The following is a 15,697-nucleotide window of genomic DNA, read 5'->3' as shown; positions in this document are numbered from 1 at the left end:
ATCAGTAGCTTAGATTAATTCCTTCTTTGGAGTTGTGAAGATGTACAATATCTCCTAAGAGCTATATGCTTTTCATCAGCTGAAATTGAACTCATTGACTGAAATCTATTAGAAATTTGAATCATTCTCTGAAATTCCCTAGGAGTTGAATTCTTTTAAAACTTTTTTTTTTAAAAATAGCAGAGTTAAGGGGAGCCAACTGAAACTCTCTCATGTATTTCTAGTGATTTGCTAATAAAGACAAAATCTGTATTGTATAGGTCTTTCTGTATTATCTGGGAATCTATGTTTACGTTGAACAAGTTGGCACTCATTTTTAATCTAAGAATGCAATTTTTATAGGGCAATGTTTAAAGTTTACTAACAGTTTTCTTCAGTGCTGAATATCTAAATATATGGTATTTTAATCTCTAGATTTTCAGTGCAGTTTCAGAATTCTTTCCTCTATAGTTGTTTTATTTAACAATAAGAGAGATAATATTTTGATTTCCATTTATTTTCATTTCCAGTAGCAAAGATAGGAAGCAAATGAGGTGCAGGCACACAGTAGATTTCCTGAAGCTCTGATCTTATTACAAAACAAAAGTTGCTGGATTAATGATGGAATTGTCCCTCCTTTCTGATCCTTTAAATCTGCTTGGGTGAACAGCTGTTATACACAAGCTTATGCCAGTGCTTACAAAGCATTTTGGGTTGATACAGTTGTGACTTATATGGACTCCAGTCTGAATGAACTCTCGAGACATATTCTTGCAAAAGATAAACAGACAATTTCATCTACACAAATGCACACATTTCTCCAGTATGGTTGAATGATGGCACTTTTATTTTCTCTATTAAAGTCTGCTTCATTTTGCTACTTTTCTAAATAGTACTATTCTAATGAAACAAAGAAAAGAAATAGGGAGCAAGAAATAAAGCCACTTACAAATAATAATAAAAAAACCAAAAAAGTATTATTATTGGCTGGTCTGAGTTGAAAATATACTCTTTGAATCAATTTAAAGCATGTGTCAAAAATACAAGTAAAAATGACTCTTTTCTCTAAGACGTACAAATGTTTTCCTAAGGTATTTGATAAATAACCTAATAACAATTTGTTTCTTATGCATGTACCAAAATAAAAGTGGACGTTGAGTTTTTTGTATTTTTTTTTAGACTTAAGATACAGATTTAAGGAGTCTTAACTGAACGGAAGCTTTTGTTGTTGTACCTTTACAGAAACTACACAGATAGAAGATCCAAGAAAACAGTGGCGACAAGAACAAGAAAAAATGTTAAAAGATTATCTTACTGTAGCTCAAGATGCACTTAGCACTAAGAAAGAACTTTTCCATGTGAAAGAGCAGAGGCTGGCTCTTGCCTTGGGTGAATATGTACGGCTGAATGATGTTTACAAGGAAAAATCAAGCTCTTATACAAGTCGTATGTATCCAAGACATATGTATGATATGTCTCTCTCTTTTCATTTTTTTAACTTGCATTTCTCAATTCAAAAGATCTGGATGATCTTCAAGAAACAGTTGTAGCCAGCCCTAATTAAACTGAGATTTATCCCAGTCCTGGGAGCTGCAGCAACTGATTCTGGAATGGTAAATCAGAGGCTTCTCATTTACTAACCAGTTCAGTTTTACAAAGAATTTCAACATTTCTTTGTCTGTATCAAACACATATAGGTAGTCCTCCAATTACAACCACAATTGGGCCCATAATATTAGTTGTTGAGCAAAATTGTCATTAAGCGAGATGCTACATGACTATTTTACTCAATGACTGTATTCCCTGCTTTCCTAGTTGCAGTTGTCCCAAACGTGCTTTTTGGGAGGCAACTGGACCTTGTTTTTCTTTGAAACCGTTTTGCTGCACTCTCACTAGCTGTAGCTTCCAAATACTCTTCAGGGGTAGCCCCGTACAGAGCGCATTGCAGTAGTCCAACTGTGAGATAATTAGGGTCTAAATGACTAAGTGCAGGGAATCCTGATCCAGGAGAGACCGCAGCTAGGAGACGCTTGAGTTTTCTCCTCTGGATGGGCAAAATGTCGTTTGCTAGCATTTTTCTCTGCATGGAGGGGAAATCTCTTGGCTCACTGGGGGAATGGATCTCAAATCCAACACTTTCTCTGCTTCCCTATTTACTTTTGGGGAAAACCAGCAGAGAAGATTACAAATAGTGATCACATGATGGCAAGGGCACTTGTCAACCAGTTGTAAATACAAGCAAATTGCCAAGCACCCAAAATGTGGTCATGTGATGGAGTGTGTGCCTAGCACAATGTTTTACAATAGCCAAAAGTGCTTTATGGATAAAGTACCTGTTCCAAGACTGTCATGAGTGAGAATGTCATTAAATCACTGGTTGTAAGTTGAGGATTACCTATACAAACAATTATTTCACCATATAGGCGAATGGTTGGAAGCATCCAGATCTGAGATCAGATAGTGGGGCAGAAGTAATGCTGCTAAAAAAAAAATTGGTCTTGACCAGCTCTGGAAAAGAGACCTCCAGAAATCAATCCTGAGATTGCAAACTAATGTAATGTCAAAGTTTACAATTTTATAAATGTTTGATATCCAGTGCAGGCCATATTCAGGGTAATAGTGAATTAACAGGAGACATTATACAGGTAGTTCTCAACTTGCAAACAAAGTCGGGACTGGAGTTTCTTTCACAATGTGATGCAGTTGTAAAGCAAGATGTCACAAAACCATAATGATTTACGATGGCAATCTCAGCAATCCTTGTTGCAAGGCAGAGTGCCAGAGAGAGGGAGGTTGGGTATTGTGGTATCCCTGCAATTGTAAGTATGGGCAGGCTGCCAAGTGCCTGAATTTTGATCATGTGTCTACAAGGACAGTACAACAGCTGTAACTTGGGCACAGTTCCTAAGTCCATTTTTTCAGCACTTTTGTAACTTTGAACAGTCACTAATCGTATGGTTATACGTCGAGGATTATGTATATACAAATGTTTGCTAAGGAAGTCTCCCAGAAGCCTTATATTATAAATGCTATCACTAGGCTCTATTGGTTTTATATATTGCATTAGTGGACATTGCAGGGCATGTACAGACACCCTCAGCCAAATCTGATTCTCTGGTATTACACTCTGGCTGTGGTCCTTAAATGAGGCCCTTCAATGAGAATCTTCCATATTCTTACCAGTCAGAATGCATATTGAAAGTGCTCAAGCAAAACATCTTTAAGGGCAAATCTGTCTTAGCTACTCTGAGTCTACTTAAAAGGAGAAAAGTGCCATACAATCAAGTTTGCTACAAGCATGTGGGAAAATGCCAGGTGGCAGTGACTGGCAAAGCTGTAGATTTAGGTACTTCATCTAGTTTACCCAGAAAGTCTTCAGCATTTTTGCACATTTTTCCAGATGAATTCCAGTTTCCCATATGACAAGTGGGAACCCAGCACTTCTGACTTTATCCTGCATGTTATCACACTTAATATGAGAAGACCTACTGTAGAGTGGGACAGTAACTTATCTTTATCTCCTTGAAAAAAATATATGGGATCAGCAAGATGCATTTTGGCTCTTTGTGCCTAAATTCACTCAAGTTCATGAATATAATAAAGATTTAGAATCACATGTAAATTAGTCCTGATTTTTAGGGGCACCATAATTCTAAACAAATGTCCATTCCTATGCTATAAATATCTCTTGTACTTGCAGAAGTAATTATTTGCTCTGGTATGCTGAATTATTCTGTTAATGCCTTCCCATAAACAAGCAAGTCTTTTGAAAATGAAGTTGGGTGAAACAGCATCAATAATCTAGAAGAAAAGTAATTTGTAAGGAAAAGGGGCATAAGCAACAAATAGTATATGACTGAGTCTTAAAGCAGCATTACTAGCTAAATTTCCATTTATGCAGCTTCTGTTTAAGTTTCCGAACTCTCTGGCAGAATGAGAATGTATTGTTTTAGTTAATGCTAAATTTGGACAGAAACACCTAAGTTCAAGGCTACCTTCAGCTGTAGTTCTCACTGAATTAATCTGAGCCTATCTGTTTCTCTCAGTTCAAGGGTTGCTTTATGGGGATAAAAGTAGGTGGAAATTTTTGCATACACGACTATAGCTCTTAGAGAAAATAGGTAAATAAATGTAATAAACAAATAATGCTAGCCAAATGATAAAAGTGAAAATACTTTGAATAATTGCTACTTACATTTTGTAGTTTTCACTGTAATATAGTAACCAATCTTTTATTTTGCATTTTAAAACTATGTTGAACTGTTGTTTTGAATATTGTAGGGAACTGAAACCTAAAGTGATCTCCCAAATGGTTCATTGTCTTTTTTCCCTTATTCCCCTAATAAGTTTTCTCAAGCTCCTCTTCCAGCACAAAGTATGATCCTGATATTCTGAAAGCAGAAATCTCCACTACAAGATTAAGGGTAAGATGCTTTGAAATCTCCCAATAACTCAACTAAATTGTTTTCTAATAGTCTACATATTCAAGCCTATATTTTTGTGGACATTTGTAGTACTAATAATTTTAAAAGTAACATTTGCTTTAGTACTTGTTCATGATCAACATATGGAGATAAGTATTAAACCAAAGATATCTGCTTAAGGATTTATCTTTTGAAAATGAATATTGTGGTTTCTTTGTATAGATTCTGTTTCCCTGCAAACTCCCTTCCTCTCCCCACACACTGATGTCCATCAGGAGTCCTCCCCTGTTCTCGTTTGTGCTCCTTTTCTCTTAAGATATCTCCCTATGGCTGTAACAATGATAAATCCTCTTTTGAATAAGAATAGCTTCCTTAGACACACAGGCATTGACAAGTTAACTTAGCAAGTGAATATGAATTTCATGTTAAATGATGTTATCCAAACAAAGATGCATCTTTTAATCCAGCATATCTCTCATATCAGATGCTTGTCATGAACATTAGGACAATAAAATTCCTTTGTGTTCAGCAAATGATAATAATGGTTTATTTACATGAGATAGTGGTGCTGACTTTATTGAAACGTAAGTTATGCCAGCGCTCACAGCCGAACAGTGCTATACATATATGAAGAATTATTTTCAGACTAATTAATTATTTATGAATAGTTAATTTTCACAATATTAGTAAGCATTAGCATATCCACAGTGGTAATAGTCATTTTTTTTCTATAGAAATGAATTCTGAACACTAATAGGCAAATCTAGAGACAGCGTTCATGTCCAATCTATGTACTGTATGTCTCCTGGAGAAAACACTGACCTCTAAAAGCATTTCTTTTGACCTGCTAATTGTGTTTATTGGAACTTAATAAGAGCATTAGTTATATAGGTAGCTATCTGCTGTGGAATTGCTGACTGCTAACACACTTGGTAAATGAATTTGAATGTGATTGGAAATAGCAATCCCAAAAAGTTCTGAACTACTGATTGACCGAATATTTAAATCTTTGAGATAACTAGTGTTTTTAAGATACAATATGTTTAGTAGAATGTCTAAACCATAAGTATACACCTACAGTATATGGGGCAGGATTTAAAATAGTTCCCTCACAATTTTAGTACATACATCCAATCATCTGATACATAGTTGCTGTTCTTCTTGCTGACCTCTTATTGTTTTTCTCCATGTTGAAACACAAAGTAATTGTTTTTTTTCTGTTTGAAGGATTTCCTCCTTTTTCCATTTAGAATCAGCAGTTGTTGTCAGTCTTTTCTTGTATAAGAAAGGTTCTGCAGAGAGAAGTATAAGGTTTAGTTAGGAAGGGTTTATTTATTCATTTGTATGATTTATAAAGCTAACCATCTCACAGTAGTGACTCTGGGCAGTGTACAAAGATTAAAGCCACCATTACAGAATACAACCCTTGATTCCCTTTTTAAAACAACAACCCTCAAAACAACAATAACAAAAAACCTGATATCACCAGGAGAGCTCACCTAACCTCTCTGCCCAAACACCTGGGGAAACAGGTCTTCAGAGAATTACGAAAGAGTAATATAATTGGGGCCACCCATATCTTGGAAGGGAGGATGCTGTTCCACAGGGTGAATATAGCCACAGGAAAGGAGTTAAAGCCAATCTTGGCAACTTTAAGAGTTGTGAACTTCAAATCCCAGAATTCTAGGATATTATGAATCAGATGACGTTGAATCAAGTCAGCAGGAACTTGAAAGAAAAACATTTTTTCCACATAATCATATGATAAAGTCAATTTCATGTGGTCTTACATGTATAGTGGTAGTATTTAAAACACAGGAACAAGGACAAGTCAAGATACCAGGTATTATTTATTGTTCATGTTTAAAGGTGTTAATTATTCTAAACTATTTTACACTATCTTAAAAGCAGTGTCTTAAACTTTTATTTTTGCATACAAGGTTAAAAAACTGAAGAGGGAACTCTTGCAGATGAAGCAAGAATTATTATATAAGGAGCAAGGCTATGAAACATTGCAACAGTGAGTATAAGAAAACAATTGAAATTGACTTAAATAATTCATCCCATTGGTTACAATTAAATCAAATAGAATAATTATTTCTCTTGAAATAGGTGAGAAAAAAATCTACAACTAATGCCTATGGAAAATCTAACCATGTCCTATTATTAAGGAAGAAAAGCAGAAAGCTGTTTAAAAGGTGTAAAAAGTGAGAGAATTGAATAGGTCCCTGTCTGTCACTTGTGTGATGGAGAAGAGCAAACAAGCAGCCAAAAAAGACAAGAGAAGCAGTATTGCAGTCTGGTTATTTGGCGCCATGCGCCCTTTAAGTATAATTAGACCTTTACTGAATATTTAACTGTCATGGAAAAGGACAAGCTTCAGTGAGAAGGTTGAAACAGAGGAAAGATGGGGCTGAAATAAATCAGAAATTGGAGAAATCCCATGTTTCTTTTTGCTCCACTGATCTTTGCATTCCCTAAGTGCCTGCTCACTCTACTTGTATTTGGCAAAGTTTAGACAAGCATAATACGAATATCTATTTGAAGACTGCCCTGCCCAAAAGGAAAAGTCAATCATCTAAATTGGCTGGGTGGCAAATAAATAGCAGCTATATTAACTCCCGGGCCATATTACAGAATACCCTGTAATATTCCATATTACAGAATACAGAATTCTTTTACTTAAAAGAAAGTTGAGCAGATTTCTTACAAGTGTTCCTTTTTTATTTTTTTTGTAAACGGTTAAGAATTTAAATCTTCCTGTAATCTCCCATTATTATTCCATATGAGTTTAAAATATGAAATTGAATAGAATTAAAGTTCAAACAATACACAACCGCAGACTTTTAAAATTTACCGTAACTGAATGTTGGAGATAATAAAAATGCTGGTACTTTTTTGTTCCCAGTTTACTTTTTCTTTTAAAACATAAGTATACCTAAAGCTTTAAAATTTCTGCTTCTATTAAAATTAAAGTTAATCCAACACACTGGTTGTGTTACATTGCTGAAATTTGAAAACCAACTTGCTTGCAAGTAATTTCATTAGGAAACCAAAGCAAGTTTGGAAAACTTTCAGCAGCATACAACAAATAAACAATGAACATTTGTTATGAAAATTATGGCTGTCAGTTTATGACTAGCACTAATTCTATTTATTGAAAGCAGGGAGTCAGAATACATTTTATATTGGAAAGACCTTTTATGCATTTCTGCCATATCTGTTATAAAAAGTAGTTACAACTTAAAATGTAATACTTTGAAGCAATAGGACTGCATCATGCTGGAAAAGCTCTGATTCATATCACTTGTTTTTATGTGCAGTTAATCTAGGTTGGATGATAATGCAGCAAAAATCAAACATGATTAGGAAGTAAATACTCTGCTGTCAATACTATATTTAAATAGAATCCAGGTGTATATCATGCTTAACATAATGTTAAATTCTGGTTTAATGTTACAAGCTTTGGACTAGTGTGTTTTCCCTTCTTTTCTCTGGTTTGGGATAGGTAAATTAATCTCCACTATATGTGTCATTTAACTGATAACATTTTAATCTCCTGTTTATACAACAAATAGTCATCTCTATTTCTTACATTACAGTGCAGAAGCTTTTTTCTTTAATGAAATTTAGCACATGTCAAATTATGTGGATAATTTTGCTCTAAGCTAATTCTTAATTATTTTTTTAATGGAAGTCCATGATAAAGTCAAGAAAAAAAATATTTTCAGTGCAAAAATCCTCTATAAGATTATATATAAGCCCTTTCAAGTTTTAAACTGTTTGTGAATCTTTTCCTTGGAAAATATAACTTGGTAAGTAAGATTATCTTGGAAAAAAGATAACCATGGCACTCCTTCTTGTAGAAGAAGGACAAGCAGAGCTTGAGGGAGAAGTGAAAAGAGGGATAATCCTAGAATCACTATGAACTAAGTCCAACCCCATTTGACTGCTGCTGATTTGCTGAGGGCCCATAGCTAAACAGCCATACTAGTCATTAGTGGGTCTTTCCACAAAAATGGCTCATTTCATCCCTTGTAAGGGGTTACTTACTGTCAAGGAAACAGCTCAGCTCTTTTTAAATCACATCTATCAATATAGAAGCATGGTCTCTAGAGTAATCTCTACTGGGGAAGTCAACTTGCTTCCACATTTTGGAGGGCACTATTCCAACTTTTGAATATTCAGGTTATCTTGTCTTCAGCCCACCACTCTGGAATGAATGGCAAGACAGAAAAAACAAACAAACAAACAAAAAAACAAAAACACTCTTGCAGCAATAAGATGTTACTGCACCTAAACTGGTCCTCATTACTGCCGTTACCAGAATTTTCATATAATAACTGTCTCTACATATCAATTGCTATGACCCCCTTCCAAGCCTTGAATGGCACACATCCTAGCATTCTACCAGAGAACCCAAGGTAGGAAGAGCCCATCCCAGAGTTGTGGATTTTTGCAAGAGCAGCTGGCTGCACAAACACTGTTGAAACAGTGAAGCTGGAACAGCTAGAACATGTGAAGCAGTTGTGCAAGAAGCCTGCAGACTTCCATTGACAGGAAGGGCCCTGAGAGCTGAAGGAGCCAAGTCTGTCTCTCTACCAAGTTTTTGGTCCGAACAAGACTGTCTAAGAAACTGGATGCTAAATTTCTGGCAGAGTCCTTTTGCCATCACTCTCCCCTGGCTCCAAAACGGCAGAGGGGGACCAGGTAAGGTGCTCAAGCCTCCTCTGCCCATCACCTATGGCATGGCAGTCCAGCTCAGGAGGGGAGTGAAAGGGAAGGCAGACAGCCAGGTCATTGAACAGGCAGGGGGAGGTCGCCAAATGAGGAGTGGCCTGGCTGCAGGAGCCCTGAAGTAAGTGGGTGCGGGGTGCGTAGGGCAGCTCCACCCCCCACCTGCCTTACCTCACCTCGTGGCAGCGGCATGACATGCGCTCTCTTGCCCCATTGTGACCATGAGCAACCAGACAATGGGATAGAGTGAGCGGGCTTTTAACTAGGGCTTATTTTGGGGGTAGGGCTTATATAAGGCGCACGCTAAAAATCATGCTAGGGCTTCTTTTCTGGGTGGGTCTTATTTTCCGGAAAACACGGTAGTAGAGATAGAATTTGGGAATATGGTATACCTAGATTAAAGTACTCTCTGATATTCCTATATTTTGATTGAAAATAGCTGCTATTTATGGAAGATAATATTATTAGAATTGCCTGTTTCTCTTTCCCTCAATAGGATATCCTTCTAAATGCCAGGAACACTTTTTTTTAGAGTTACTATCAATGTACTATTTTACAGAATTGACCAAAAAATGTCTGGAGGCCAGAATGGATATGAGTTAAGTGAAGCCAAAGCTATTATGAATGAATTGAAGTCAATCCAAAAAGCTATAAGCTCTGGTGAAAAAGAAAAGCAAGATTTAATGAAGGTATTTTGATATCATTTTTATTCAGCATTTGGTGGTCCATGAGGCCCCTAACAGCTATCATAACTAAGAGAGGTAGTTTCTAAGGTCTTATTAAATTTGTAGTAAAGAAAAAAAAAGAGATTAAGTTACAGAACTGGATTTTGGAAACTGGATATATGTATTTTAGTATCTCCCATAAATTTGGTAGGGTAGGGATATTTTGACTGGGTTGCTGACTTCCTTGGCAGGCAATAGGGAGATTGCTTCATTGATTACAAATGAATGAGCAGATGTTTTGGCCTTATAAAGTGTTTGCTGATTGCCATTTTCATTTCCAGGCTTTGGGAACCATTGCAAGATAGTATTGATGTAGCTAACTAAAGTTTCTCACGATGCCTTTTTAAATACATGCACTGAGTTGTCTTTCAAAATAGATATGGTAAATGTTGATGAACAATTGTAGGATATTCCTTTCTATATTATTCTGTCTCTCTCTTGCCTATGCATTTCTTGCTGTGTGTAGTGGTTTTTTTAAATAACAAAATCTGCAATGATTTGTTGTTGTTGTTCCCCAGAGCCTTGTAAAGTTGAGAGAAAGATTCCTTCTTGGTCAAAACGTTGCCCAATCAGAATCAGACTTGAGGTGCAGCCTGGCACACTCCCAACAGTCTCTCTCCAAGCAAACTTTGGATGCAGGGTCTCAGACAGACATTTCTGGTGATGTATGTTTTTCCTATTATTTAAAGGTGGGGATGAAAAAAATAGATGTGGAACACTCTTGAAGGGATCTGAATCAAATGTTAGTCAATATAGCAAGAACATTCTAAAGAATGTTTCTCATGTTTCACTCTCAAAAGGCACTCCTTTGTGCTGCAGATATTCTACTAGGTGAATTTCATAATTCTAAATAGTTTTTTAAATGATAGAAATGAGATCTCCTACAATTTGCTTATAGATTTTTGTTTGCCAAGAAATCTCTGGGAATGGAGGAGGCAATAAAAGCTACACATCTGATAATCTATACTCAGTAATTCCTTTGTTAACTTACTGATACTATACTGTATTTTTGTATCTACTATTTTTTCTTCTTTTGCTTGCTTGTTTGATATTTTTCTCTCCTTTTCTTTTTTTAAAAAGATGAATCAATAAAAATCTGATCATCTAAATCATACAATCCAGTGGCTTATAGAGGTTAATTCATAATTACTTTCATCATTTCTGAGTGATGCAAGTTAGTATAGTGACTATACTAACTATAGTTAAAGCAGGATGATGCTGTACTCTGATTTAGTCATAATTAAATACCGTAAAGTGAAAATGTAACTATTAACATCCTATGTTAGAATCCTAGCTAGTCTCAATAATGGCTTAAAAATATCAAGCAGAACTTTTGTCATTATCATTAATAAGCAGAACTGGAATAGAATTATCTGGTTTGCAATTTTTTTTCTTTGTGTTTTCTCAGATAGATATTTTATTCTAGAATATTAATTATGATCTAAGTTGGTTTTAATTTGGCAAAGTAGCTACAACAGTCATATTAAAAACTTGCATTTTTTTTTCTTATTCGAAAGAAACTAAACCTTTACTATACTATGCAATACCTCATTATCTTCTATTATTTATTTTAAGTCAAGAATTTCATTGGACATCTGCCCTTCTCTCCCTGCTTTCCCCTCCCCTCCCCTTCTTGGCTTCCTGATATCCTGAATTTAGATTAACAGTTTGGGATTCAGTCTACCCACATCTCCCCCTCCCCCCAAGTTATGTTAGAGCTTATTGATACCACATTCCAAAAACATTTTAATTTAATCCAAAGTCATTTTTGAAGTGATTTAATACATTATGTCAAATAGGTCTTATTCAAAATGACATGTATTCATTGAATATTGATGTATATAAATATAAGTGAACCTTATTTATTTTTGCTCCAAAAAGCAATGATCAAACCCCAAAGTTCAATTTAAAAACTGGTGACTAGAGAACTTCTTCACATTTTGTTGCAGTTCATCAAGCTCTCCAATGAAATCAACATTTTAGTCACTTTAAAATATTTCTCACTGACTGGAATGATTGCCATAGGTTTATATTCACAAATGTTTTCCAAATGTTGGTCTATTTCTTAAGGTGGAATCATAAAAGTCTCTGGGAATGATTGTACTAGGATTTTCTTAGAAGCAGCCCATACTTAAATGTGGTTTTTAACCATTTCAGTCTCATTGAAGTCCTCCTTTGAGCTTCATCGATCTCTTAAGTTCTGAGTTCAAAGTGCTAAGCAACAACTTGGGATTAAATGGAGGTTCAAAGTTGGCCTTATTAGAACTGTACCTTCTATTAAAATATATCCTAGGGTTATTTAGTAGTAATAAAAGTATATTCCTTTAGAAATTATTTGAATTAGCCTTTGAGTTGACAAAACAGCAATTAGTATTTTGAAATGTGTTTCTATTTATTTAGCTTATTTAGGAAATCAAATTACTTCATGTATCCTTAATGATATATGCTGTGAGATGGTGATTCTTTCAACAGGTCAGTGTCAAGAACATGGCCAATTTAGCTGAAAAGGTCAGATTGAGTCTTCAGTATGAAGAAGCCAAAAGAAGGTAAAGAAAGAGTTTATTTCTTCGTTAGAATATATATTTTGTATCCCAGTCTATAAAGCCATGTAACCAATATAATGCTTGCAGTGACATCTACTGGATGCATCTATTGAAAACATAGTTTAATATTCCTATCAGCATCATTTATTTGTGTATGTTGGATCATTTATTTTTGCATATTAGACTATTAGTGAATACTCGGAGCTATTTTGTTTCCACTAACAAAAGAATTGTGAGCAAAAGAATATGAACCAAATTAAACAGCAAATTCAGGGAAACAGGTTATTACTAGCAGTTTCCTCAATTGCAAAATAAATACTTTACATCAAAACTGCCTGTATGTTTAGGTGATAATAGGAAAATTAGGATATATAAACGAGTGGCTTTAAGAACATAATCTTAATTGTAATAACATAAAAAGTAACACAGCAATCTCAAATTGAGCACTAAAACCAAGGTGCAAAATACATACAATACCACTGTTACTCAGAGGCAATGTCGGATCTGAATAAAGTGAGCTTTTCAGCCTAAAAAGGAAATCAGTTGTTTCTCAGATGACATGGGAAATCCCTACTGATACCTACAGAAATTGCAAATGATGAAGAAATTGCTACTTGGAATGTTAAAAAGCAACAAAAAAAATGATACTGGAACTCATAATCTGTACAGGTAGTCCTAGATCTCCAACCATTCCTTTAGTGACTGTTTGAAGTTACAACAGCACTGGACAAATGTGGTTACACCTGGCCCTTGGAGTTCTGACCATCCCAGCATCCTTGCAGTCATGTGATCACAATCTGGGCATCTGGCAACCAATTCACACTTATAAGCAATTGCTGCACTCCATAAACACATGATTGCTATTTGCAATCTTCCCTGCCATCCTCCTGAGAAAGTTAATTGGGAAGCTGGTAGGGAAGGTTGCAAATCTCCCCTCCCACACACTCTGCTCTAGCCATCTCTGTGTTCATACCATACTCTTCTGTGCCCTCCCTGATTCACACTGCTCCCTCATACACCCTAGCCAATCCACTCTTGATCAGTCTTCCTGACTCACTTTTATAAATAACTCAAAGCAGTGAACATATTTCTCCTTCCTCCTTTTTTCCATACAACAATCCTGTGAGGCGGGTTGAAGAGTGACTGGCCCAAAGTCGCTCAGTCAGCCTACAGTTTCCTAGTATTTAGCCCAGCACCTTAACCACTATACCAAACTGACTGTCTACTGCCGCTTTCTCTATTGATTCTGCTAATCACAAACCAGTTGCAAAGCACCCAAATGGTGATCATGTGACTGCAGGATGCTGCAAGAGTCATAAATGCCTGCCAGTTGCAAAGTATCAATCATGTGACCTCAGGGGTGTTGCATGAGTTGTCAATTCAAAGATTGGCTGTAAAATTACTTTTTCATTGGCATCATAACTTTGAACAGTCACTACACAAGGTGGTTAATAAGTGAGGTCTACATGTACAACAACATTGTAAAAAATACAGCATAAATGATACTTTCACTTCACCATCTTTTTTTCTCATCACATTAATTGAGAATATTGTTCCTAAAAAGCTTCAGGAAGCCTTCAACATCCTATTCAAAACTTATAAATAGTTCAAACATACATAGAAATCTGCCATTAAAATAAAATTTGGAATTGACAAGCAGTCTCAGTGAAGAAGACTTGAAAACTTAATTCAGTGATCAAGTACAATATTAAAGGGAAGTCACCCAATATAAGAAGCTAAGAGGCATGCTCTGGTAGCTAGAGAGATGATCAGTCAATAACAGTTATTGATAAGTAAGCATTTTAAAGAAGAAGAAAAAGCTTTGAGACACGATCCCACCTTGCATGTCACTAAATAGTAGTCAGGGTTATTTCTAGCCAAGCTTGGCTAGATATGAACCATTGATAAAGTGAAATAAACCTGATGCATTCCATCAGTATGGACCTTCATTTAGTAAGCCAGAATGATTTTATTTCTTTCTATGTTAGTTGTATATAGTTTTTAGAACTGCTACTTAGCTACTTAAGAAATCAAAATAAGAAGACTAAGCTGTAGGTATCACCACTACATAGTAGGCACCAACTTAAATGGCTTTAAAAGTTATTCGATAAACAGTGGATTATAAATGCCTTAATGGTTACATTAGAGCTCCATATATTTCCTGTAATATGGGAAGCAGTATAATACATAATCACTGTGTGAGGATACTGATGCACTCATGACCTTTTGTTAAATTTCACCATTTTGTGGGGGGAGCACTATGTAAATGGAATAGTGGATCAGATTTTTGGTTTAATCTATGCCAACAACACACTTTGTATTTTTATGCTGGAAAGAATTTGAAACATTATCTCTTTAGGAGAACATTCCATAAAATGAATGTCAGAGAAGGCTGACAGCTGCTATTTTCATGTGGTAGTAATTATAAAATGGAATCCTTTGTTCATTAAAAGTTTTCATTGTCTTGCAATTAAAAATCTTATCAGTTGGTAAATCACTTTGTACTAAAACCAACCATCATGTGAATAATGCACTTCACTCAACTCTCAGGAACATATTAATGTTTGTATTTTTCCTGTCCCTATTCATTAACTAAGATAGCCCTGGACCAGATCAGATTATAGATCTAGTTTGATGTAGTGGTTAAGTGCTGACTAGAAACCAGGAGACTAGGAGTTCTAGTCCCACTCTAGACATGAAAGCTCATGATATGAATTTGATTGATTCACTTCATGTGAAAAGAGCTGCACACTATCTTTTAAGGCCCCTCTGGCCTTTAATTCCACCAATTGTCTATACTACAGTGAAAAACCTAATCAGAATCAAGGATGCTACATGATATGTTTATTTAAAATATTTTTATATATTGACTTGCTAGAAAAATGAGGTATGGTGGCTCAGTGGCTTAATGACACTGGACATGGTCTCTGCTCTGGTGGTTCAAGTCCTAGCACTGCATGGTGAGATGAGCTCCCATCACTCGTCTCAGCCTCTGCCCACCTAGCAGTTCGAAAGCATGTTCTATGCAAATAGATAAATAGGTACCACTTTGGTGGGAAGATGAGCCGGCACTTCCTGCAGCAATTAAAATCCTGCTGGCACTGAACCTTCCAGGTTGTGACACCCATTTGGATGGTGCTGCAAGAAAAGCCACTTGTCTTTCTTTCTGGTGCGTAGCTAGCTCAACCTCCTGTGGTGCACCTAGGGAAGCGCACAAGTGTGTACCTAACAGAGCTGGTAAACAGGCAGCCAAACTACTACTCTGCCTTAGTATTGTAAAAGTGCCATA

General features: G+C 35.8%; 1 protein-coding gene across 1 annotated transcript in view; it reads left to right on the top strand.

Moving 5' to 3' along the window:
* WWC2 (WW and C2 domain containing 2) overlaps positions 1–15,697 on the top strand; it is a 135,498-nt gene that overhangs the window by 65,951 nt on the left and 53,850 nt on the right. The window contains exons 3-8 of the mRNA XM_015831813.2: positions 1,222–1,425; positions 4,327–4,403; positions 6,344–6,423; positions 9,700–9,829; positions 10,384–10,530; positions 12,338–12,411. Coding sequence (XP_015687299.1) covers positions 1,222–1,425; positions 4,327–4,403; positions 6,344–6,423; positions 9,700–9,829; positions 10,384–10,530; positions 12,338–12,411 — 712 coding nt within the window. The remainder of the gene's footprint in view (positions 1–1,221; positions 1,426–4,326; positions 4,404–6,343; positions 6,424–9,699; positions 9,830–10,383; positions 10,531–12,337; positions 12,412–15,697) is intronic.

Source organism: Protobothrops mucrosquamatus, unplaced genomic scaffold, assembly GCF_001527695.2.
Source record: "Protobothrops mucrosquamatus isolate PMUCROS unplaced genomic scaffold, P.Mucros_1.0 scaffold_280, whole genome shotgun sequence".
Classification (NCBI taxonomy): domain Eukaryota; kingdom Metazoa; phylum Chordata; class Lepidosauria; order Squamata; family Viperidae; genus Protobothrops; species Protobothrops mucrosquamatus.
This window is presented reverse-complemented; position numbering and strand designations above follow the sequence as displayed.